This window comes from Pagrus major, chromosome 22 (genome assembly GCF_040436345.1).
Source record: "Pagrus major chromosome 22, Pma_NU_1.0".
Taxonomy (NCBI): domain Eukaryota; kingdom Metazoa; phylum Chordata; class Actinopteri; order Spariformes; family Sparidae; genus Pagrus; species Pagrus major.
The window spans coordinates 26,761,731-26,788,459 of record NC_133236.1 but is presented as its reverse complement, the minus strand read 5'-3'; the positions used below and the strand labels follow the sequence as shown (position 1 = coordinate 26,788,459).

General features: G+C 42.6%; 2 protein-coding genes across 2 annotated transcripts in view; one reads left to right on the top strand and one right to left on the bottom strand.

Moving 5' to 3' along the window:
• The window catches only part of LOC141018307 (uncharacterized), a 100,114-nt gene that overhangs the window by 43,899 nt on the left and 29,486 nt on the right, over positions 1–26,729 (bottom strand). The window lies entirely within an intron of this gene.
• Positions 1,567–9,317, top strand: tbx18 (T-box transcription factor 18). Its single transcript, XM_073493269.1, has 8 exons — positions 1,567–1,801; positions 3,099–3,261; positions 3,643–3,744; positions 4,882–5,053; positions 5,439–5,606; positions 6,533–6,597; positions 7,952–8,046; positions 8,776–9,317. The coding sequence occupies exons 1-8, from the start codon at positions 1,567–1,569 to the stop codon at positions 9,315–9,317; spliced, it is 1,542 nt and encodes a 513-aa protein (XP_073349370.1).

Here is a 26,729-nt window from a genome sequence, read left to right as displayed (position 1 = left end):
CATCAGCCTACGTCAGGTTGTAACATAGTAGATTAGATTAAATGCGGCATTAATTGCTCCATTAATAAATTAAATGCTGGATGCTGCATGTTGAACTGTTTTGCGGTCACTTGAGTGTTAAAGGGAATTTGTGGGTTTCAGTCTGAAAAAAACCTACACACACACACACACACACACACACACACACACACACACACACACACACACACACACACACACACACTGCCCTTGTTTATTTATAGCCAGGTCCTCCACCTCCATATGTTATAGCCTCCACGCACGCACGCATTCCCCGCGTGACCACACGCTCATTTACGCGGGGCCTTGAAAGTGTGGGCGATTACTTACAAACGTCTCAATTAAATCTGTGATCCTGTAACTATCTAATCTTAATCATGCAGATGGATAATAGTACTTTTACTTTATATATAATGTGTTATTTCTCAGCACTGCAGGTTTGTAATTATAATAAAGGTCCAGTTATGATGAAATCGACATCTTTAAATATACATTTTTATTGTTTTTGTTCTTCTATGTACATCAAGCCCAGATTCGTTTGGGTTATTTGACTTTGCATTTGCCTGTAAGTGCCTGTGATGAAGTAAACTATACATCCTCTCAGGCGATGGTACTTTTTCTTTTTCAGTAAATCATTTGTGCTGTTGCCGAGGATCTGATTGCACGGTGAACTCAAGGATGCTGTTACTAATATTTCACGCTTACATCGAGCTGTTTTCTTTTTTTTATTGTGTTGGCTTGTTAAAATATAATAAGCTTGGACCGTTTCTGCAATCCAGGCCAGTTGCTCAGTGACACCGGAGATCCTAAATTCAGGTTTTTTTTTTTTTAAAGATGTCTTTTGTTGGGCTCAAAAATAAAAAAATAAATCCTGAACATATATATTTTTTTCTTCGATATGTGCCAGTGACAGTGCACAGTGCAGCATAAACACATTTATTTTTGCAGCTCATGGTTTTTGCAGCCTACATGCTGTCAGAAACGCTCATTTCCAGGTTGGGGCTGCTCACAACTGGTCACCGTGCGCGAGGTACTAATGGGCAGATATGCAAAGCATGTCGGGCCGGTGTGTGAAAATGCGCGCAATGCCCCAGAGAGACGCTCCTCGAGGCTCCTTCTCCTGAAGACATGATTCAATCACCAGCTTTACTTTGACCACATAAGGCGGCACGAGCGGCCCCCATAGCGGGCGGTACCATGGAGAAGTTCCGGGGGGCTGTGATTACTCCTGATTGGTTGCGCTGCGTCGTGATTGACAGGTCCCCTTCTCCGGGCTCTGCTCTAAGCTCCGGTTGTTGACACTCTCCAAAAAGTCCGCACGGCTCTCACGGATAACGGAGACGTTATTACAGCTCGTCCCCGGCTCCCTTCCGCTGCTCCTCGAGGACGGACAACCCCTCGTCGCACCCCAAAACCAACTGGACCGTCATCGTGGATTTGCTTTTGCGTCTGTGATTTTGAACTTTTTCTTGCCTCCCCCTGCTAAAAAAGCTTCGTGACGCCGTCCCGTTTCCTCTCCTTCCTCCGTCAACGAGAGAAGCGAGAGAAATGGCAGAGAAGCGGCGATCCCCGTGCGCGATGAGCGTCAAGGCGCACGCATTCTCGGTGGAGGCGCTGATCGGCGCGGAAAAGAGACGCAGGACGTCCGGAGAGGATGCTGCGTCCTCCGGCTACGAGGACGGAACTGATGTGTCTGATCTAACCGGGAGCCCGGGGCCGCGGGCCGACCGAGCGTGCACCAGCGACCGGGGCAGCGAGGCGGAGTGTGCAAGTGACGGATCCCGTAAGTAAATATGACAATAATAATAATAAAAATAATAAATATCATAATAATAATAATGACGTGGCCTAATTTAAATGACTGCATAAAATAAGCATGGTGCTTTAGTCTTCCAGGTGAACACGACTTTATTGTAGGCTGTCAGTGTTTTTTACTGGTATACAGCAAATTATACAATCTGTCAACCACAAGCTGTTTAATATCATATCACCATTAATAAGAGGAAATAAACTTAAAGCTGGCATTTCCTATTTTTCAGTGAGAAGCAGTTCTTCTTATCTTCTGCTTTATTGCCGAGAGAAATTCAGCAATAAGACGCTAATAAATAAAAAAAGCAGAACAATCACGAGCTTCGGTCAGAGAGCCACACAGTGGGGAAATGTGATATCATATCATGGCCCTGGTCTAGTAAATATGAGTGGTGTGAGTGTGACTAATGTGAGACGCTTTATGGGTTGTGTTGCAATCATAAACACGCCAATTAGCAGCGTGTAAAGGCAAAGGGGAAGGGAAGCTGCCACGGAGAGGATGCAGAAAAAAGGCACAAAAACCCGGGCTGGCCCTCCTGACAAATTACGATTTAAATCTCGCTTTAAAAAAAAAAAACGCACTTGGCTGAGGATTTGTCTTTGTGTTAGTTTGCCTTGTTAGGCCCACGTCTAATGTCCATAAATTTCCCAGCACCTGGCGAGGCCCTGTGTTGAAACAGCGCAAATAACAACAGCGGTGAGACACATAAACACTGCTGTTAGGGGTGTCCTCGATGTTAAAACACGGATTTAAACTCAAGTGCTCCATCCTGAAAATCATTACGCACGTCCTGGTTGGAGTGCTGTGGTGAACGTGCCATTTATTGAACCTATACAGCAGCCTAATGAGTGTAAAGCGACCTGAGTTTGTGGAGACATATATTATTATAATACTTCAGTGCAGCAGTATTAAAGAAAGAGATTATCTCCTTGAAATAATCAAATAAACAGTTGTGACCTTTTCCTCGGCTGCTGGAGGTTTATTTCATTAATAGTCACTTCAATGGGACGCTTGCAGTATTATTCTTTATAATAAATCATGTCCATACAGGATAATTCAAGTGCAAAACGTGTTTTTATACACTTGTAGCCTTGCTGATCTGATCTTATCCTGTAACAGGGAGCTCATCCTGCTGTTTGTGTGTTTTTAAAATGTACTGTAGTCTGAATTCAGACAAGAGTAACACCTTTCAGTGAATAACGCTCGGCCTGGAGTGGTTTGTGTCAAAAAAAACCAAACCTTGTTAATCTCGCCTCTTTTTCCGGTGCAGCAGAGAGCGAGGACGCGCTGCTGGAGAGCCCGCAGCCCGCAGCTGTGTGCGCGGCGCCGGTGACCGGCACCGGAGAGGAGACCCGCGTGGACCTGCAGGGATCAGACCTGTGGAAACGTTTCCACGAGATCGGCACGGAGATGATTATTACAAAGGCTGGACGGTAAAGATGGAGTTCATGTGGAGGATGGATATAGCCTCATGTTCAGCAGTTAAAATGCATAATAATGAAGAAGTAATTATAATATGATTTGTTAATAATATCGTGCATTAAATATTAAATATTAAATAAGAGTTCTAGCAGATAATCTATTAAATAAAAACATGTATTTATGAGTAATCAGCTGGTATCGATCATAAAATAATGCCTAAACAAGACACAGCCTTTTTCTAATGTAAGGCTATTTTTATTAAACTATTATTAATGTTGTTATTATTATTATTATTATCCAGTAATAGCGACTGCGTGTTGTAAACCCATCATGTAGTCTGCAGTTTGAGCTGAAATCTCCTATGCAGATGATTTATTTGGTTTTCCTGTCAGGCGGATGTTCCCCGCTATGCGCGTCAAGATTACGGGCTTGGACCCACATCAGCAGTATTACATCGCCATGGATATAATCCCAGTGGACAACAAACGATACAGGTAAAACGCATGCGCACACACACACACATACACATATACACATTGATAAACGAGGCCATTAAACCTTGTGATGGATTTCAAAATGACTTCTGACAGAAGAAAAATTAAAATATTCGTGATGTATACGTGGCTGTAACCTCACGCACGTCCTATAGAAATTGTTATATTACAGTGATTTTCTTCAGCATGAAGTCTGTATTTAGACTCCACACACTGTTTCCTGGGACAACATTGATTTTTCAATTGTGCAACCCCAGCCCTGTCTCCACAAATGGCGCTTGGCACCGGTGTTGTGTCACGGCGGTTTTGCCGTCCCTTTTGGACAAAGGCCTTTTGGACGCGTAACCTCTCCAACCCCTGGAAGGTCAAACCGACAAATGTCGTTATAATGCGGCACAAAAACAGCGTGTAACTGCACCGGCGGCGACGCAAAATGCCAAGTCTTTGCACGCCATACGCTGCAGGTCTGTCATTTCAAACTATCACGACCCGTTTATATGCGAACACATTTTTAGCGGCGCGCAGGAGTGATGAGTGACATGTTACTCTGTCTGACATGTTGTGTTCATGTGCACACACACACATACACACACGGTCCAGAGCTGCAGGCGAGGTTTGAAAACAAACGCCTCACAGCAGGTGATGAACACACCTTCAACCAGACGAGGAACTAATTAGCTGAGTCTGTGGCTGAAGGGCCATCACACCCACTGCTCGCTCACGACATGCGTCCGTTTAGTCTTTGACGTGTTCAACTGCAGAGAGCCTAAAATATTAATATTAATATAAATACATCAAAATCTGTAGGCCTGCTTTACTTTTTTTTATCTCATTCATTTGAACTGGAGCATACAATAAAAATATAAAAAAGATAATATCTATATTGTGCTTTCCTTTAGGATAAATATGCGATAATCTGCAGACAGAAACGAGACATGCAGGTTATAATAACTGAATGAGAAATACAGCCTTAATGTAATTATTTTCATTTTCTTTAAATCCTCTCTCGATTAAAAAACAAAAATCGTGCATGCGTAATGGTGTGCATAGCAGGACAAAATAAAAATATGAAATAAAAAATAAAAATGCATACTTGAGGCATCGTCTTCATCTTCCATCCTGTGTGTGTGTGTGAAGGTACGTGTACCACAGCTCCAAGTGGATGGTAGCGGGGAACGCGGACTCTCCTGTGCCGCCCAGAGTGTACATCCACCCGGACTCCCCCGCCTCAGGTGAGACGTGGATGCGTCAGGTGGTCAGCTTCGACAAACTGAAACTGACTAACAACGAACTGGACGACCAGGGACATGTAAGTACCGACAACAACAGACTGTGAAAAATATTTCTATGATGTTATTGTCTGTGATTCTTATACTTTAGCCTCGCTGTGGCCACTTTAATGATATTTTATCACATAATTAAATATTTTGGTTTCATATTTTTTGTTTTGATATTTCCACACCATCTTTTAAAATTGTCAGATTTTGTTTTTTTAAGGTAATAAAAGCCAAAAGTAACATAATCTTCCAGACTTCATCCAACTGCGTATTAAAAAAACATATTATGGGTGTTTGTGTGTGCAGGTGCATATGCATTCATTACCCAACAATCATGTTTTATAGCTGTGAATAACAGTGAAATTGCTGTTATGTAATTTAAAGCCTTAAAGCAACATTTTTCCCTCCTTTGCTCAGATCATTCTGCACTCCATGCACAAATACCAGCCGCGGGTCCATGTGATCCGTAAGGAGTGTGGAGAGGAGTTATCCCCGGTGAAAGCAGTCCCAGCTGGGGAAGGCACCCGCACCTTCTCCTTCCCCGAGACCGTGTTCACCACCGTCACAGCGTATCAGAATCAACAGGTAAGCACAGCTGACCTCCAACACAACCACATTTCCTCTTTAAAAAACCAAACACCACTGGATGATCCAAACATAATGAAATAGCCATCCTGGCCAACAAACCCACATGTTTTCCAGCATGGCGGCCCTGTTGTTAACACACACTTTGGGTTGTTTTGTAGTTTTGTGCTGTTTGTAGTTAGAGAGCGGTCACTGATAAAGATTTAAGCTATGAGTGTCAGACAGAACAAGACTATAAGATGAAATAAGAAACTATTTGAATTTCTGTATAATATGAATTTTAATATTTTGCACCATGGTCTGTGCATGAATGTGTGTTTTGCAAAACAGAGGCTTATTAGAGTGATTGTTAAGAAATAACTGCTATTCACATAAGTTGATTTTTTTTTTTTTTTTTTAAGTGCTCACATTTTCTGGTTTATTCCCACCAAAATTTCAAAGACACTTTTTTCTTTTATCTACTGGTTTCTCTGGAGTTTTGCACTGGACCAGTGAATGTGAGCTTTGAAGTAGGATGTCAGCGCTGGTTGGTTGGTTGGCTGGCTGAAGTTAGAACATGGTGGCGGCTGCCTATAAAAGTCCCTTTGGATGCGGGTCACAGAGCCGGGCCTTAAACACCACCCACAGCCTGGGCAGCCCCATGGCAGCCCCACAGACATTAACGAACATGCACGCGCACACACACAAGCACAGATTCACATACATTTTGCAAGAAAACTACTCGAGTACATAAACACATATTCAGTGCATACAAGCAACATAATTAGCAGCTAACGATGCACATGGATGTATTTATGATTGAAAGATTACAGAGAAAAGAAAATTATTTTTGAATGAAGAAATCTCCCATTATACACTATATGGTATCATGGACTTTGTAATCACAAAATTTTGGGAAATAATTAGAGTCTTATTTCACTTTGCAGATTACAAGGCTGAAAATTGACAGAAACCCATTTGCCAAAGGCTTCAGAGACTCTGGCAGAAACCGGTGAGTTCATTTCAACCACAGAGATTTTCACATTATCTAGTGCATTAGGAGTAATGTGGGATGCATGACTGCTTTATATTCTGGCTTGGTTGTGGTTTTTGTCATGGCTATTTCTGTCCCTATTTTATGGGGAGCAAAGCTATGTATTTATTTATTTTTTTCTAATGGAAAATGTGCAACAGGCTCCCATTAAATCTGCCCCGAATGGCAGGAAAAAGGAATTGACTAAACCGAAACCGACGTGGCACTTATTATAATGATTTCACTGTATTAATCAGTGATGCATTTTCATTTAAATGTGCTAACTTTAAAGGCACATTAATTCCCCCGCAATTGCACAGTTACAGGCGCGAGCTTTTTCGAGAGGGGAAAAATCTAACCCTCGGATACAAACCTAAATGGGGCGTCAGATTCCAGCCGGCCTCGAGAACATAAACATCAACAGCAAAATAATAAAAGTCAAGAGACTCCTGAAGAAAATCTGTATAAACACATTTCTAAACATATATAAACACTGCATTAAAACAACACAGCAGTAAAACTCCAACAGTCTCCAAACAGCCACTCCCCTGAGGCCTCACAGAAATCATTAGAGAGGAGGGGAGAGAAAGGGGGGAGAGCAGGAGAAAGAGGAGGAGAAGGAACGTGTGAGACAGAAAATTTGAGAGGGAGGAAGGTAGAGAACGGCAAACTGGATAACCCTGACAGCTGACCCTATAAAAGTTAAACTCAGGAAGGCTGAAAAAAAACTCCCCTTAAATATTACAGGAAGAGTTAAGCAGTTTGCTAAATAAACTTCTGCTCTGATAGGCTGCTTTGGAGCACACAGACCCGCTCCGGGCAGCTTGTCTAAATTATCACCGTGGCTACAACCCCGCGGGGGGGAGGACTTTTATCCTCACGCTAACGAGGGGTAACAGAGCACTCGCATTACCCCGCCACAGCAACCCTCTGCCCCACCTAGAGGAGGAGGGAGACGCAGATTGGGGGGAAGGGGAGTCCCACCTCATAAATCCTTGCTGCGGCTTCCTGCTCCTTCGTCCTGATTCGCCCGTAAAAGCCGTGTGAAAGCAATTACCTCCGAGCACCCGGCTGGCAGCAGCCAATCGCAACGTGGCGTTTATGCCCCTCATTACCTGCAGTCTCCATAGAGACGGCAAGAGAGGCCCCACGGGTGACTAAGATGGCCGCCAGGTGGTTGGCGTAATGTACAAACCCGGAGAGGCATGCTGGGAGAGCGGCTGCAGCTGCATCGGTGACTGCAGAAAGTGCGAGACTTGGAGTGATTTTGTGATGATTGATAAGTAATGCTGATGTATGTGTGCTAACGCCTGCATTCATGTGGGTTTTACAGGATGGGTCTGGAGGCTTTGGTGGAGTCCTACGCGTTCTGGCGTCCATCTCTGCGAACACTCACATTTGAGGACATCCCTGGCATGGCCAAGCAAGGTAGAGAAAACTAACAGGATACTGAGAATAAGTCAGTCGTTTGTCATGGCTGTCATAGTACTGTTTGCTGATCTGCAACCACTATGGTAAAGGTGTTAGGTTGAGGCACGAAGAGTATCTGGGCTCTTGTAACCATGACCACAATCTTTTCAAATCTTTTACCAACAATGACTGTTAGTAGGAAGTGTTATGCAAAAGGCGGTGCCCCTGTCAAAGTCTCAGTCTTTATACATCCACCCCAACCGTCCAAAGAGGTTTTGCCAAAATCATACTTCAGAGTGAGACAGTTATTATTTGTGCAGCCACAGGAGGAAGATAATCCTAGAGTCATTTTCAGGTAGTACCGATCCAACATTTTTACCTCCAGATACCAATTATGATACCCCAAGTATCTGTCGATACCAAGCACTGATCCAAAACCCAACCAGGAATTCCTCTCTGGACCTAAAAGCTCAGAGTTTATGTAACTGTCTTTCAGTCAATTCAAACTGAAGGTTTGAAGTTTAAACTGTGAGTATTTAGGAAATGAAATGAAAGATTAATGAAAGATGTTGCATTATGGGAAATGTAGCATTTTTCTGGAGATTGACCCATTCTAGGAACTAAAAGTCAGAATATCTCATTCTCTACAGCTTCAGTTTGACCCTCCTGTCTTTTAATGTCCTTTAATGTGGCCCTTTAAGTGGATTTAGATTTCACTCTTCTGTTTTTCTGGTTCTGTTTCTGTAGGGATCCCAGGACCTCATGGAGGGGTCGGAGCATCGCCTCATCTTCTCTCCACGTCTCCGTGCTCCTCACCTTTCCAGGTTTGCACTCTCAGCCCGCCTGATTACACCTGCAGCCGACCCACGCACCCGCTCCACCGTTATGGCAACCCCCCGGAGCCGTTCCCCCCTCCCAGAGGTCCGTCCATGTATGAAAGCGAAGGACTCTGTTCCCTGCCTCTCCCTGGTTCTCAGCTTGGCTATCTATCCAACCCCACCCCGCAGGGTTACGCCGGGCTTCGCCTCCATACACCACCCTACAGCCTGTATGGTTACACATTCCCTCCCTCACCACGCCTCGCTGCCAGCCCTGATAAAATGGCCGCCGCTGCCACTGCCAATCACCCAAGTCCCTTCCTTGGCTCCTCTCCCAGTGGGACTCTAACGGACAGTCTGGGTGTGCTCAGTGGAGGACAGCAGGGCTTCTTGTTTGACTCTCGGACTTTAGGACTGGCAGGTAGCCAGACGGGAGGAGGGGCCTCGCAGGTCACTGCCCACATGGGCTGAAATTCACTCCAGACATCTAGGGTTGTCACGAAGACAAAATGACACCCTGGAATGGGTGTAAGTTGCTTTTGGTTCAGAAGGCTCTGCAAGTTAATCTTCCATGTGCTGAACAAGCAACAGGCTGAACTGTGGACAAACAGAGAGGAGTGACTGATCCAGCCATTGTCTCTGTGAGAATAAAGAGCTGTCAAAGCTTCTTTAACTGAAGGGAATATTTTACCAAGTTCTTATCTTTCAAGTATGTTCTCATGGACATGCATGCGCAGCTGCAGTGGTCATATAAGGGAAAAACGTCCTGCGGCTTTTGGATACGAAGTCCAAACGATGTTACCCAGTGACTGAACTGGAACTGAATATGGATTGGGCAGAAACTGGGCTGGCCCAGGCACTCAAAGCAAGCACTTCAATCCCTGGCAGGAGGCCCTGAAGCAGAAACTATTATACTCACAAAGCATTCTACATCGCCTACTTTGGATGGAGTTACTCAACACTACTTTTAAATTTGTTTTTATGGGATATATTGACTAAATTCTATCAGTTAAATACTTTGTCATTAGATACCTGGTGGTGTTCTCGGTCAAGTCTTTGGAATAACGAACATGTAGCTAAAGTCCATGTAGTAATACGCACTACAGACGGGGGCCTTTTCACCACTAAGACTTAAAAAAGAAACTCTTACAACACCAGGAGCCTGTCACATATTCACATGATGACATCACGGCCATGATGAGGGCCATGGGACATGTCCCAGTGACAGTTATGGACTGACGAGGTTAAAGCTGCGGGAGGATGATGGACGACGGACTGATACTACGTCTGGTTTGACAGACGTTTACTTGACGAGTTGTTTGGACGTCGGGGCTGAAGTACATCTTTCCTTGTGTGACACAGACGTAACTGCACACGATGACTCTGTATATAGCGGGGGAGGGATGCGAGATGTGTATATAAAGCGCTGTGTGACCCTTCGCACTTAAAAAAAACCCCAATGCACCTGCTTCTGCTCTTTAGACTGGGTCAGGTACGCAACAGCCAACCCTGAACTTGACCGAAAAAAGCTTCGCAACACGCGCTATATCAGCAGCACGCCCTTTTGGCCGAGGACATTAACATGTTCTGTGACCCTTTTTTTGAGCCAAATAAAATATATATATTCATGTCACAATGTTAATATGTAATCAATATCTTACTAATTTAACTGATTTCATATTGTTTATTAAGGCAATTGTGAACATATGTGTGTGTGTCAGCGTTTTATTTACACATTTTTCTTAACTGAAGCAATCACAATGCTTACAATATAGTATTTCCTTGTGAAAACAAACAGACGACTGTATGCTTATGTGTTCTTACTCATGTGTATGCGAGTGCTATTGTGTGTGTGTGTGTGTGTGTGTGTGTGTGTGTGTGTCCATCTGTGATGAAGCAGTCAAAAACCGGCTTTGGATGCCAGAGAAATGAAAAATACCACAGGAGACAGGGAGAAAGAATAACTCTCAGGCACACACACACACACACACACAGACACGCACACACACATTTTAATGTATTGTGTAATGACCATGCAAACTAATACCTACAACACAAGGCAGGGTGTTGCACTGAATGTGGGTGTGAGGGTGCAGATATGTGTGTGTGCACATATGCGTGTGTGGTAACAGGTGGTTGAGTTGTCAGCGAGTGTGTGACCTCACAGTCTCAAAGTTCATGTAGATCCTTGAGAATTGACCTCCCCCCTCCCTCCCCTCCCCTTCCCCCAAAGTCATACTACTCTGCCGAAAGCGTGAGCCAAGATTTTTGCAGAAAGCCGTTTGCCGTCACCGAAGCTTTGTCATTTTAACCCATTTTAACACCTGAACAAGCACTCCGACTAAAGGCTCCGAGTAACCAAGACAAAACACAGAGACATATTTCCTCTGTACCTCGTTCCCAAAATAAATCTTGAAAGGAAAACAAGACAAGTGCTGCACACTTCATCTCATGTAACAGCCAGTACTGCGGGAGCCTGTGTTGGTAAGGATACAAAAAGAATAATTTAAAATAAAAGACAACGTAAACTTCAGCAGCTACCCATAACTATACAGGATTTTATTTTTATGACGTTTACTGTGTGAGCCTACAAATCCCATTATCTTTATTACAAATGAGCTCAAAACAACTAAATAAGATGTCTTTATATCACTGACTGTGATTCAATGATGATCTTTCCCCTCCAGGTATTATTATGGGCTGAGAAGTTGACCTGCATCTGATTTTTTTTCCCCCCCATTCCCAAGTATTCATCCCCAAAAAGTTGCTGACTCTCTCCTGCTGTCACCCGTTTCCTGCCCCCCTCAGTTGTCTCCTGTCACTCTGAAGGTGAGAGGTGCTGACGAGAGGAGCACATGTGAGGGGGGGGAAGAGGAGGCGAGCGAGGACGGAAAGGGGGGGAGGAGAGCTTATTTTAGAAGCCAGGAATGATTGGCTTGTTGTTTCTGAGTGACAGGGGACGGGACCCCCGCCTGGTGCATCCGTACCACACACACAGCCAAATGTAAGCACATTTATATACAGCGCTATCTTGAGTCTCCTTCCCCCCCGTCGATTTATTTGAAAACTTAGGAGATTTCTGATTTTGGGAGGATAGATAAAGAAAATATTAGTTTAAAGCTTCAGATGGTGACACACACACACACTTACACACACACTTCTGCATGGTGTCAGTGGTCCGGTGATTCTCGGCCGAGGTGGGGACATTAACACTTGTGTACGACCAGGTGCCGACGTGACAGATCTGTCACGCTATCTGCCTGGAGGAGGAGGACAAGGAGGGGAGGAGGCAAGGAGAGGAAGGGAGCAGGAACATTGTGTGTCTGTGTGTGTGCTCAAGGTCTGTATGAAGTTGAAGCAAATCTATCTAATCTAGTCCATTCATCAGTAGCTCAGGACTTTTTTGGGGAAATCCTGACAGTAAGACATCCGAACTTGATTCAGACTTTCAAGGCAACCTGTCTAGAAGATTGTTAGTTTACCTACAGGCATAAAGTTGGCAATAGATAAAATGTCAGGAGGTCATTGTGGTTCATCCTCTGGGGACAATGAACATTCTCGATGCGAACCAGACCACAAAAATATCTTGTGAAGAGAGTTGTACTCAGCCAGAGGGTGACGCTCACAGAAATGCAAGAATTAAAGAGAGGAGAGCTAAAAACACAAGGAATCATCCTCTGGTGATCATGAATATCCATACTAAATATTATGGTCTTGCTCTCCACTAAAGTGTTGGACAAACACACAAAACTACACCAAACAGTTTCGCCAAGAATTATGTTAATTTGCTGTTAATAATGCCACAAAATTAGACAAAATATTTATGTTTACAATATCTGCAAAACGTTTACCTTTCATCTTTTAGATGATCATCTTTATATTCAGTCATTATCCATTTACCCCCGTGTTGATGGTAAGTCGGGTCAAGAGCTTCACAGTAAAACAGAGTTGCAGCATAGTCCTTAACAACTGAAGTAGACGGGGACGTGCATGAGTGGGCGCAACACAGGCCTCTGTTAGCTTTCACTTGTAGCTCTACAAAACATACCGATACGTGGCACAACGACTAGATAACACTGGTCAGGGCAACAACAAAAAAATCTCATCAAATTTTTAATCAGCTTATGATCTCACGACTTCCAGATTTAGATTATGCTGCACAAGCTGTCTGGACCCATTTTATGTTTTCTTTTTGAAATTTCATCTGCTTCAGTTGTTAAGGAGAAAAAACAATTAAAAACCACATATAATACAACATATCTCTAAACATCCTGCAAACAGCTGAATTTAAAAAAGAAAAATAGCATTAAAAAAATGTTGCCTTTTCTTTTTTACTGGCTTTCAAAACAAACCAGATCAAGACCTTTAGCTGTGCTTGCTTTTGTCCACAAGCGTCGCCAGAATCAACACAAAACTGAAGTTCCTTGTAGCTGCTTTAATGTGTCATCGCAACAAATTTCACAGCTATACAAATGACGATGTTCAATGTATCATATTTACTTGTTATATCTATTATTATCTGCATCAGACCACTTTGATTTACTGTTAACATCGGCCGTACATAAATACACACACTTTGCGGTGCTGCCAAAGCATCTCATCATGACACTGAATATCCCCCAAAGCTCCGAGGCATCAAATCAAAGCCGAGAGACATCACTCTTCATTTTAGAGTGTGTTTGCATGTGTGGGTATGTATTAACGCCAGCTCAGGCCATACTAATATAGACATACTCCATAAAAGTGAAGCATGAATGAGAGCGAGTGAGCGAATGAGAATATTCTGGACACACACACACACGTGAATTTCCTTCTTGCATTGCTAAAATATGAAGTCTTGCATTTTCCACTTGTTGCTTTGTGCTGAATACTACAAGGGAACTACGAGCACTTCCGACCTTTCCAGTCGCAGTTGTTTCCACAAACAGCCAGAGTTAAGCTCATGAACTCAACGCCCAACTTAAGTGCAGCCCTCTTTAAAAATGACCGTACTGTACTCAGGAGACTTTTTAAGTCAATTGGGATAGAAAATAGTGTTTTTATCTTTTAACAAACTGGATTACCGGAGTGGGTTATGTTAAACATAAGCATTAAGCACTGAAAAGCATAAGAAAGATGTGGCTAAGTTGGGAAAACGGTTCATTAGCATTGCCTTAAAATGTTTCCCATGTACAGTGTGATGGTCCCTGGCCTCCTCAAACAGTGAGTCTTGGCTTAAATGGAATAAACCTATTTACCATATCTTTCCTCTACACCCGCTGCCTTTCTTCCCCTCAGGGGATTGGCTACCCTGAGCACTCAACACAGAAGTTAGCATTTGCATAGAGGCCAGTTATGTGGTTTTAGCGTCCCGTGTGATTGAAGTGTGCATTAACATACAGGCAGACGACGTGACCACGTGGTTGACCGTGCTCAGAGGGGAGTTTGCGGCCTGCCGTACGTGACCAGGCATATGTGCTGGGGAGTCCACAGGTGAGGTCATGTTGGGCAGTGACAAGAAAGTTCCCTGGGGCACAGAATAAGGTTTGGCACAGAGACTCAGAGGCTGTTTGTATCTGATGAGAAGCATATTTGAATTACAAATGGTGGTTTCAGCGAATTTATCTTCAAATAAAGGGAAGGTTTCTTGAAGACAAAAGGACTCTCAAAAGGTTTCCCAAACAGGTAGTTATCTTAAATTATGTGTCAACACTCGGGTCAGTTGGATTTCAGTTTCTGTTGAGACCTCGAGATTCATTTCGGGGGTCACCTCGAGCTTGTGTGTTGCAGTGTTTCTCGATTTAAAGAGCCAAAGATTTATGGAGGAGAGGGGACAGGACAGAATAGTGGAGCAAAGAGGCTCTTCTGCCCCTGCTGCCGTTCCAGGAAGTGCACCTGTGTTCCTGGGGGGCCTTCAGCTGGTGACAAGAGGAGGGTGGGTGTGCTGATGATGTTGCAGGCTCAGCTCAGTTACTCCTGCGTGACCTGTTAATGGCCTAGCGGGTATTTGATGACAGTTGCAAGAATCTGAGGCTCAGGGTGTCCTTTACAGCCGCTAAATCTTTGTCATCAAATCTCCGACCGCTAAGCTGATTTATGGTCAGCTCCACAGGGCGCGTTTCTCAGTACCCCCCTTATTAGACACCCCATGAACTCTGATCTATGAGGGAGGTGTTGAGAAATAATTATGACACAATATTTTCCTGTAATCTTTCTATGTCAACAAAAAGGACATGAGCGCCTCCGACGATGTCCCCCTCCTGTTCTGCATTGATGTAAAGACAAACGCGTGAATACACATGTACACTTCATAGAAACACTGCGTGCTTATGTGAGCCACTGAGAAGGTCTGACAGACTGAGTGTCGAGCCAAAATGAAAGGACAGGCTCTGCGATGTCTCGTAAACGTCTATCAGTTCTTTAGCCATGTGATATGTGTCTTCGTCCCTTATGAGCTTTCCAGCCAACACTTAACCAAATGCATCACAGTTATTCACAGCTGCCTTAGGCAGACAGGTTTAAGGGCTGAGGACTTTTTGGGAACTTGAATTAACACTTGACCTGAGCACCTGCTAACACCGACACCACAGAACAGAGCAAAAACACCCAAATTAGAACGCACAAATAATTTGTGATCACTACATAATGCTATGAGGGTTCAAAGTGTGAAATTTAAACATAATTAATAATTATGTCATTAAAGGAATAATCCCAGAGCTGCTCAAGAGACCTTGAATTATGAAATGTCTGCCTCATGGGAGCCAAAGTGAAACCCAAACTTCCAGGTTCTGTTCTAGGCGCTAAGGGAACTCGAAATCACAGTGACTGGGTAATAAAGCAGTATAATATTAAGTTCAATCAATTTCTTGAGACAGCGACAGTACATTTACTGTAGATGAACCTATTTTAATATTTTTCTATATTCAATATGTCTGTTTTTTGTGGACCTCAGCCCAGAATCCCTTGGATTTACATCTATACTGGACGATTATGCCTGATACTAACTTTCAGTGACAGTACAGGAAGCAGTGATTGTACATAGTGTGTGCAGCAGAGCAGAAAGTGAGGGTGCTGAGGTGGTGAGAGGGCCCGGACAAGAGTTTGTGTCCTTGCAATTAATGCTCATCTTCCAACTTACACAAGTATACACAATAATGTATTTGCCATAACTACAATCTTTACTTAACCTCAAAGGGACAGTTCACACCCAAAATCAATTAAGTGCTGTTTATCCATCTAGATTGTTCTGGTTTGAGTTCCTGAGTGTTGGAGATATCGGCCGTAGAGATGTCTGCCTTCTCTTGAATATAATTGGACTAGATGGTTAGCAATGTCTCTTTAAAATAATCATGACCCAGTTACTCAAGAAAAATCCACAAACCTTGTTGTGAGCAGTTTCATGTAGGAACTACTTTCTTTTAACTGAATGGACAATCATGGACAAGAGGCAAGCCAACTAAGCTAGCTAACATATCAGCTTAGTCAAGGAGTACACCATTAACGATTACATCCCACATCCAAGCAAGATGGGAAGTTAAGACTGGGACTTCGGCTCTGTATCCTGAACTATGAGCCTATGAACCCTACGATCCTCCATCACTAACTTAAAGGACCATCTGCACGTGTGTGGAAGTGCTACATGATGGTCATCAATTCAAGTTTCTTTTATGGATTATCCTAATTGCACCATTAATTCACTCTTATCTAATTGTTGGAGTTCAAACATTGTGTTTTTGCTGCAATTTAGCAACATTACAACATTCAGAGATGTTTTTCTACTTCAAATTAACAGCATGACATTTAAAAAAGTACCAGTTTGCGCTGAAATATAAAGATATAAAGACATAAGACCTACTGGTCAGCAGCCTGCAGGTTACTGATCCACAGTAGACGCTGCTGGAGGTGAGTGACAGGGTCATGCCAGCGTGGGTGTGTTTGTATGTATATATCTTCTGTCTGTGTTTATATGCTTCCATGTAACAAAAATAGTGCCCTTTCCGGGGCCCCAGCTCTGACATTCTGCTACTAATAGGGACGGTGCATGTGAGTGTCCATATGTATATATGTGTGTGTGTATTTTTGTGGATGTAGCCCTTGCCTGACCGTGGCCCTGTCCACGTCTTAGCATGCTCATTTATAGCCAAGCAGCCCATCAATCTTAATAGAGGAGAGAAGTGCAAAGAGCCGATGAAATGCCAGACATGATCACTATTCACTCAATGGGGGCGAAGAGAGAGAGAGAGAGAGAGGAGACGAGAGAGAGGAGGGAGTTGCAGGGAAAGATGAGAGGAGGGGAGATGGAGGAGGCAGGGTGAGGAGGCACAGAGGGAGTGAAAGTGAGGAGGGAGGGAGGGAAGAAGGATGGGGTGAGAAAGAGAGAGGTCGCAAGTTGTTTATCCTTGTGGGTGATAATAATGATCTGATCCTCTCGCTGCTCCGTCTGCGTCTCGCCGGTTGAGTGACATTGAAGGTCACATGGAAACTGCTGAACAGGAAGGTGAGCGCGACACACACACACTCGAATCTCTGGCTTTCTTTTATAATCAAGCTCCTAAAAGTTTTGTTTAGCACAGACGCTGTTTGACAAGCACCTCCTGTATCATCTGCGGTGCTCGACGGGTCACATGCCGGGCATTAGATCACACTGTGCTCTGTGCACGTGGTGTGACCATACTGAGACCTGGCCTGGAATGGGCTGGTGTGTGTGTGTGTGTGTGTGTGTGTGTGTGTGTGTGTGTGTGTGTCAGTGGGGGTAGGAGGTCTGCTGAGAGGTGGGGAATTGCGAGAGGATATTTGGCGATGTGCTGCGAGACTGTGCTGACACAGGACACTGCGTCTTCATGCAACAACAGAGCTGTCACTCTCCCAGACATGAGGTGCAACAGGGATTCAAGTATCTGGAAGCGAAATTTACAGATTGACGCCGGCCATGTTTATTTGCTAACATCATAATACGATTCAGGAAATAGTGCATGTGAGGCAGAGCTCACACATAAAATCCTCTCCCTCTGATGGGGTCCCACAATTCGAAACAATAAAAACAAAAGACGTAGTTTAATGATCTGATCACTGATAATATTGTGAAAAAACATATTTTTGCATCCGTTGTAGGAGAAATAATACTTTAAAAGATACGTTGGCCTGCTTCCAAGTAGGGCTGAGCGATATGGCCTGAAAATAATATAGTATTTTTAGGCCATATCTCGATATTTTCAACAAATACCCTCTGTGATGTGAAAATATTATAGACCATTGGTTCTGTCAAAAAATATTACACATTATATAAATTACATTATTGATAAATAATCACCAGTAATGTGGATATAATGACTAAGTGGGTAAAGGCAAGTATTAACAGTCAGAAAATTAAACCCCTTAAAAAGCACCTTTTATGCCATATCACCGTTATGATATATAGTCTCATATCTCAGTAATGATATAATATCTGTCTTAAAGTCTGTCTTAAAACATTACCACATGCCCATACAGTTATAGCTATAATCATTCATCCTGTTCATACTGGCTGTGAAAAGATCCCTTTATATTATAACCAACTTTACTTGTCTAACTCTTTCCACAGTCAGCATGGAGAGGAGCAGCAGAGCACAGCAAACTAATACTCATTCCAGTATCTTTTAAATGTAGAAATGATTACACGGCCCTCTGAGGAAGGTGACACAAGATGCACATTTATATGTGTTAAGACATTAACCCATAATCTCATGTAGACATTAAGTACTTTACGTATGCAGACAGTGGTATCATTAATAAAACAATACAGTCAAATAAATAGATTAACAGTGTGTGTGGCTGTATCATTATACTGACAAATCTAGCTGTACAGTTCAATATAAGCAATAACACTGATCAAGAAGGATGATGACTGTCATTACACATTTAGTTTTGAGTTAAAAAATGCTTTTTAAATCCGGCAAACCCAGATGAATGTGTGCTCTGATAGCCTTTAAAAAGAGGACCTGATTTATCTTATTATTGCATGAGATGTGTTCACTTGTTGGTCTGTCGGGCGAGATAAATCAAGCACACATCAAAGCAGTTCAAATATTTAAAACCCCTATTCATGTTTTTGTATATTTTGCCTGCAGGTCTGAGAGCCAGGACCACAGAGGGCAGTGCGGTGAGATGAACCTGGGAAGGCCTGCGACAGCTGTGAGAAACCATCAGATCTGCCATTCCTCACACTTCAACAGCCAACAAGAGAGCGATTTACGACGGCAGGAGAAGGAGAGAGAAAGAGACGGAGAGAAGGAAGGGCGGAGAAAAAAAAATGAACGGGACGAAGGCAGAAGGAGACATAAACAGAGAGGAAGACGGAGAAAGAGTGAAATAAACAGAGAGGGGAGTAAAGACAGAGGAGCTGAAGGGAGATGTGATAAAGAAAGCAAAAATTAAAGAAGAAAGAAAGATAAATAGACTCGGAGAAAGGGGAGAGAGTGATAAAAAAAAGAGACAGGGAGAGAACAAGATGGCTGACTGGGACAGAGTGAAGGACAGACGAGTGTTTTGAGCTACAGAGCAACACTGCAAAAACTTTTGTCTTTAACTTATTATAAGGAAGACGTACTTTATATTTGTTGTTTTTTTTGTGTTTTACTTATTTTTAAAGTGCCATTTTACCCCGAGAAGACAACAAACTCACTGATAAAACCATTTAAATATCAGAATAACGTATCTACATACTGTACAATGTATATTACACATGTGTATGATCGTGTTTTCTGACTCTCACAGAGTGATAGACAACTTAATCAGCATTGTCCAACTCTAAAAAAACACATCAACTCCAAGGTCAGGCCTTTTACTCATGCAGACAAGCTGTGAAATAGCGACACAGTTCAACAGCCATAAGGCATCGCAGGCAGCCTGATGACAGGCTTACACACTCTGTACAACAGTATCTTTCTTAGGCTTTCACTAAAGACATTATTGTGGTAAACTACTGTGCCTACAGCGAGGTCGAAGGTCAGGTAAACTACAGAACGATGCTGCTGCCTTCACCAGCGCAGGTGTTGACCTCATGTCCTTCAGGTAAGGAACAGTCTCCCTTACACACACCGATCCGGCAAATGAAGGATATTTCCTCCTCCAGCTTCCTGTGAAACCCTCCACCTCCACACATACACACATTTCCTCCTGTCGCGTTTTTTGATTTCTGTCTGCTTGTCTTGTCTGCGGTGGGTTTGTGGTGTGGAAAGCTTCGTTTATTTGGTCTTTTAATACAAGCTGACCCCTGTCCCCCTGGTGTGTGTGTGTGTGTATCTACGTGTACGTGTGTGTGTGTCGGTGTGAGTGTGTGTGTGCGCACAGGTCCAGAGAGCACTCTCCCATGACAACTACGTCAACGACCCAGAGACTGTGTCGACAGAAGACCACACCACACGGGGAGAACACACACATGAACTCAACGCGCACATGCATACGCACATGCACACAAATAAACTTTAACACATATACACCCATATATTCAACCAAGAAGTACAACACATGAAGAATATATGTGTGTATGTGTGTGTGTGTTTATGTGTGTTTTGGTCCTGAGGAAATCTTCAGCATGTGTTAGATGAATCCCCGGGGCTCTCACTCGTCTCTGATTGGCCGGCCGACTCGCTGTGTTTGTTTCCACAGCGACAGGCCTGTCACTGCCTCCTACCACCCAGGTAGGGCTGTCAATCACACTGGCTCCCAGCCAACCACATGCAGGCCTCGCTTTCAGCCAATCACAACACAGATGCTGTCGGCAGCGGAGTTTCTAGCTAGTGATCTGATAATCATCATCATGATAGTCAGACATTAGAACTGACTTTTCAAAATAAATGTTTTACTAGAAATAAAGAAAACATTCGCAGAGCTTCTGTTTTATGTTGGAATCAACTCTGGTCCCTAACTGGATTTAGATTTTGAAGTGGTTTATTATACGGATGATAATATGAAATGTTTCAGTGCTTAAATACAAAACAGACATTGTTTAATCGCAGCTCGGCCTTTGCCTGGAGAAAAATTGGGCATATCCAGTTTCCTTAATCACAACCTTCCATTGGGTGCAGTTCATGCTGCGTTTCATCATACCTTAAATCACATAGTCAGCCCTTTATTGTGCCTCTTGTTTATGAGATAAATGCTGCAGAGGGTGTCTTTCCAAACATTCACAATCCATCTTCGAAATAGCTGACATCAATTTTTGCTCGTCTTAAAATTATGAACCTCAAACCAGAGAGCAGTCAGTTTACTGTGGCAGTAAATATAAGGGTTGTTGATGTGTCAATATTAACCAGCTGGATATAAAAAAAAACATTATGAATGTGTAGTATAAGGGTTGGGACTCACAAAATGATAAAACTGAAATTAATTTGCGTTAATGTTTCAATTATAACTTAATTTAATAAAGAGAAGGTTAATTTAATAATATATCATATCTTTCTTCACCTCAACTCTGTACATAATTTACCAATTTACAGTGTTCAAACTGGTGTCAGCATTTTTATTTAACTTGTACACTGGCTAATGTGTCAGACTCATGCTTTCCTCTGCAAACTAGAGCCTGACCTACAGATCAATGTATCGGTGGATGTACACACAATTTTTCCAATGACCCCTCAAATGTTGTCATCAAACACATGTTACAAAGATACAGTATGTAGCAGGCACAGGATATTTTATAGTTTAACCATAACAAGTATAGTCTAAAATGGCACCATTGCACTGGAATAACAAACTTCACTAGCACTTTAATAATTAGAGATTAAGCCAGGCATCTTAATCTGCATTATAATCCCTAAAAGATTTAGGCAAGTCGGCAAATATCAGACAAAATATACACAATACCAATTCAAACACTGAAGAAAATAATAATTACCAGATCATTGGCCAAGAAAGCAAGTCTCTGCAAAAGCATTTTTTTTTTAAAGAATACACTTCTTTACCATAGGGGACATTTGTACTTATGGTGCAATAATGTGAATTATGACATTATACACACATATTCCATTGTGATATAACAGTACATGGGCTCTTATTGACTGAATCGTGCATGTTTGCTCATTGGCATGGTTTACTGGGACACCTGAAGTCACATTTGCTACACTGATAAAGGTCTACAGGTTTTAATGCACCAGACACTGTATGTTAATTGAACTAGGAAACTACTAATACTACTAGTAGCACCAATCATGTTTTCATCACAACAAGTTACAATTTTTCAGTTCTCTTACTGCATCAACTCTATATTTAGATTTAATTTCCAGTCAGTCCCCTTGACGCAGGACAGACGCAAATATTGAGAAGGGTCATAAAAGCTGAAAATAGGCCCCTTTCTATGTTGGAGTTGAGGCATATCTGAAGGCGATGAAAAGCAGATGTAACACTATATAGGAGTGAGGGTCTCGCAGAGTAGCATCAGAGAACAGAACGATCACGTGCTCACGGACAAACATACACAAGATGTTCAGAGAAAAGAGACCGACAGGCAGACAAATTTCGCTTTTACAAAACCCTTTTCAGATCTCAAGAAGGACATCTGTATTTGCTTTAAATTCATGATATATGTACAGGTGGGTGAGCAATGTGGCAACTGCAGCATTTATGACCTGAGACTGAATGTACTTTACTTACTCTCCTACTGTGACACTACACCGGAGTGGATGCACATCAAAAACCAGCCCTCAGCTCTTGATAGCTGCAAACTTTTCTGTGTTTTGCTCACTGATGATGTGTGTCTGTCTGTGCTGTCCGTCAGTGCATCATTGTAAATCGAGTTTGCTTGTGTGTGTTAACGTGCGTACATGTGTTTTGTGTTAATCCCTGTCCTTGCTCAGTGGTCACACACACTTGCTGTACACACACAGAGCAGCTTGTCCCCTGTGGGCTACAGTAGCTCCCTCGGTGAGTTTGTGCCCCTGCTCGGCTGAATACAGTAAAGCCTTTCCCACTGTAATCACTGATCAATAATAATGATCAGAGGACAATCATCAATAGTTCTCAGCTGGCACCATTTGGCCTGAGCAAACAGACACACAACATGACTGAACAGCCTCTGAAACAGCAAACACTTGAAGCTGCTCAGAGGATTTAACACAATTCTTACAGAATACAAGAATTATTCTAAACATAAACAAAAGTCATCAAAACACACAAACACGACAGGAATAATCCCCTCCTTCCAACACACACACATGCAGGTCTACAGTATGAAGCCATCATTAATGCGTTGAGCCGGATGTTGCTGTGACCTTTCTCTTTTTAGGCCTGACCCCGGCAGATGACCCTGGAGAGGGATTAGTCTCTGATACGCCTAATTAACCCCACAGCACACTGCCCAGGCTGGAACAGCCCCTCACTACACCAGCCTGTCTCTGCTATATCCGTACTTTCTTTATCTATTTCTTTCATTCGGTGGTTCAGTGTCGGCCTCCTTCAGTTTTCATGTGTCCAGCTCAGATCCAGATCATGTTTTTCTTAAAGTTTTTGTCCAACACCTGTAAAATCCATCTTTGAGCCCACACCACCTAACTCTAAAATCAATCTAAAATCAGCTTCTAAACCCCGTTTCCCAAAAGTTTTCCAGACACCCCATCCACCTTGACCCATCTACTAATATTCCTCTCGGCCCGAGCTAACCCCTGCGTAATCCCTACGAAGCCTAAACAAGTGAATTTAGACTGTGGGGTTTTCAGAGAGGAAGCGGATTGGATTTCAACAGGAGTTTAAAAACCCGACAAAAACATCCACATCGAAACCTGCGTGAAGCACGTTAACATAACACACACGCAGACTCACATTAAAGATAAAAAAGAGGAGTGACGGATCGACTTTCTCTTTATAACTCTGGGCCAAAGAAATAACCAATAATGGACTTTTTAAAACAAATCCATTAATATGTAAATTGTTATTTTGCACCAGTTGTGATCATTTCATAAAGAGGCTGATCCAATATTTATATTGTTCTGTATAAAAAAGCTCCATAGCCTAAAGTAGGCATATATCAAATTAGTAAAGCCAAGTCAGTTTATATAGGCTCCTGTTATATAGGCTCCTGAGGTCTAATAGTGACTTAGTGTTTTTAAATATCTGTGTAGGTGTAAATCTGTCATAACAGCATAGCTTAGGTAGCATTAGGACAGCTGCTATTATAGTATGAATTATTGAGTTTATTGAATTATTATGAAATTGAGAGAAATTGACTTCAAAGACACCTTCAATATTCGGCTAGGAGACATTCACTAAGACCAAGAAGAGAGCACATATTATGCGTCTTTACACTTATTACCTGTTAGTTTTCTTGTGATTTTAAAACATACCCAATAGTAGGTACTGTACAGCAGATGCTTATCGTTTACAACATAGATTAAGGGGTTTCTGAGCATACCTGCAAATTAAAGCCAAAAGTACCACAGAATCCAGGTTAATGAATCACACAGTTTGGGTACACCTGTGAAAATGTTGTGAAAATGGTCTCACATGATTTTTAACATTCTTGCTGCGTTTGGCGCTGGACTTCATCAGTTTTGCCATCAAGTTTAGATTCAGACGGCTGATTTAAGTTTCAGATATCTCCGTTTTTTAAATTGTTGTTCGTCTTATTGAGGAAACGCTTCCCTTCAGACAAACACGCACACGCATATGTAAAGACACACACAGCTGCGTCCATGATCACACTTGCAAGCACACGGATACAGTACAGAATGTAAAGTATCCTTGGGCTGGGTTCAGGCGACGCAACCCGACACCCGACTACGAGACAGTTGCACAGAACCGGACACTCTATTTAGAAGGTCACTAAGCAACATCAGCTCCCAGCTTTGATTTTTAATTGACCGTAGTTAACAGCACAAATACTCTGACTTTTCGTTTAGTTGGCTTGAGTTACTACGTTTATCTATAGATTTACGTGACATATGCTAACGCCCATCCTGTTCACACCTCCTTTGCTGCTCCTGCATCTGTGTGGAGATGAGTAAGTGTGTTCGAGTTGCACAAGCATTTGTATCTTTTGTCTGTGTCAGCTAGTTTTTAGTTGCACGGTGGTTGAATAGGGTTAACTGGTAAATATCAGTTACCATCAACAAATGTATACACACACACACACACACACACACGCATAAACTTGCGACATATCAAAGGAAGCCTTCACAGCAACGCACAGGAAACCAACCATGTCCCTCCAACATCAGTGTTTGTGTATGTTCTTTATCTCTTCACAGGGTACCTCCCTACAGCTGCAACTTTTTCCTGGCTGAGTCATTTTGATAAGTCAGCACTTGTGAATACGTGTCTTTGTCTCCATTACCGTATAGAAAGCATATGTATGTGTGTGTGTGTGTGTTTGTGTAAACCATCGCCTAAGGCCGGTGTCTGCCACGCAGGTGTGAAGGTGTGAAGGAAATGAAATAAACCGCCTCCAAACGTTCAAGCGTGTGTGACCCTGTGTGCCTGTGAAAGCGGGTGTGTGTGAGAAATTGTACACGGACACTGTCTGATATTGAAAATCTCACACTATCACATTACATATGATTTTTGTTCTACTTTGTGTGTGGATGTTCAGTTATTTTTTTATTTTAGTGCCATCTGTGGTTCACTGCTACAGCGTTTCACACGTTCAGCACATCACTCGTCGATCAAACATCATGACGAGCTCAAGTTTCTGGATTTCAACATCATTTTTTTTCTGCGTTGTCACCCGTGAGAGGACAGGGGAGAGGGTCCGAGGTGGGGGGAGGGCAGAGAGGACAGAGAGGGGGGGTAACTGGTTATTACAGGCATCCAGAGAGCAGGACAGATGGTTAGACACTGGCCAGAGTTACACAGCAAAAGGTTGTAAAAGAGCTATGGGAAAACCATGTGTGTGTCACAAAGGAACGCATACACTCTCACACACAGATCCACACATATGTACACCCTTACACCCTTACGCACATTTGCCCTGGGTGATGAGAGCAAAGGGTTTGAAGCAAAAGGAGAAACAGACATCGGGAAAAGAAAAGGTCAAACCTGGGATAGTTCTCGTACCCAAATGCAGAGACGTATTTTACAACAGACTTATCAAACTATTTTAATCAAACACATTTGAGGATGCTACAAATCAGAAACCCAACCTTAACCCCCCCCCCCCCCCCCAAAAAAAGTTTTTTTTAATTAGTTTTTGTAATCCGGCAGATTTTTCTTTTTGACGATGAAAATGAAGGCGAACAGTAAATTCATTACCCAGACTGTTAGCTGAAAACATCCATCAGAGTTTACAGATTGATCTGAGGCAATACTGTACTTGTGGTAGGGTTATTACTGACATAACAAAAATGTTCACTTTTAGTTTTACCTCTAAATAAAGTGGTAGCAACACTGCCACTGTGTTATTGCTTCATTGCATGAGCACAACTTATGATGTCACTATGACATTATCGTAACCAACAGACCCAGTGATCACAACAACAAAAATAAAACTTTCATGTTTTTTTGTTTTTTTTACAATTCTCCATTTTGTAACAAACTTAATTTTTTATCTTTTGTTGTTTATAACAATTCCAGAAGGGGTTGTTGTTGTTATCAAAGCCATCAGGGCCGGAAAAAATTGTTTACATGTTCAAATGCAATTGTGACCTTAAAACTGAAAATCATTTGGAGAATCGTTACACCCCTGTCTCTATCTAAATCTACTTACACTGTAAGTTTTAAACAAAGTTCCACACTAAAAACTACCGAGTTAAAGAAGCATGGCTGCACTTTTTCTCCTTCAACTATCTATTCCTGTAAGGACATAACAAGAACAAAGATTCCCACATCATTAAAAAAGCAAAATAACTCCAAGTAGCATCAACAACCTTTTTCCTCCCGCTCTGCTGTCAGCACCCTCAGGATCCGGGTGACACATCAGTTCACTTGAACCACAGACAG

What these genes read in the sequence shown, in the direction of transcription:
- tbx18 (XM_073493269.1), top strand. Translation starts at nt 1,567, where the DNA reads ATGGCAGAGAAGCGGCGATCCCCGTGCGCGATGAGCGTCAAGGCGCAC. An exon ending in GTGTGCAAGTGACGGATCCC is followed by an intron (nt 1,802 to 3,098) that starts GTAAGTAAATAT and finishes TTTCCGGTGCAG; the next exon opens with CAGAGAGCGAGGACGCGCTG. An exon ending in AACTGGACGACCAGGGACAT is followed by an intron (nt 5,054 to 5,438) that starts GTAAGTACCGAC and finishes TCCTTTGCTCAG; the next exon opens with ATCATTCTGCACTCCATGCA.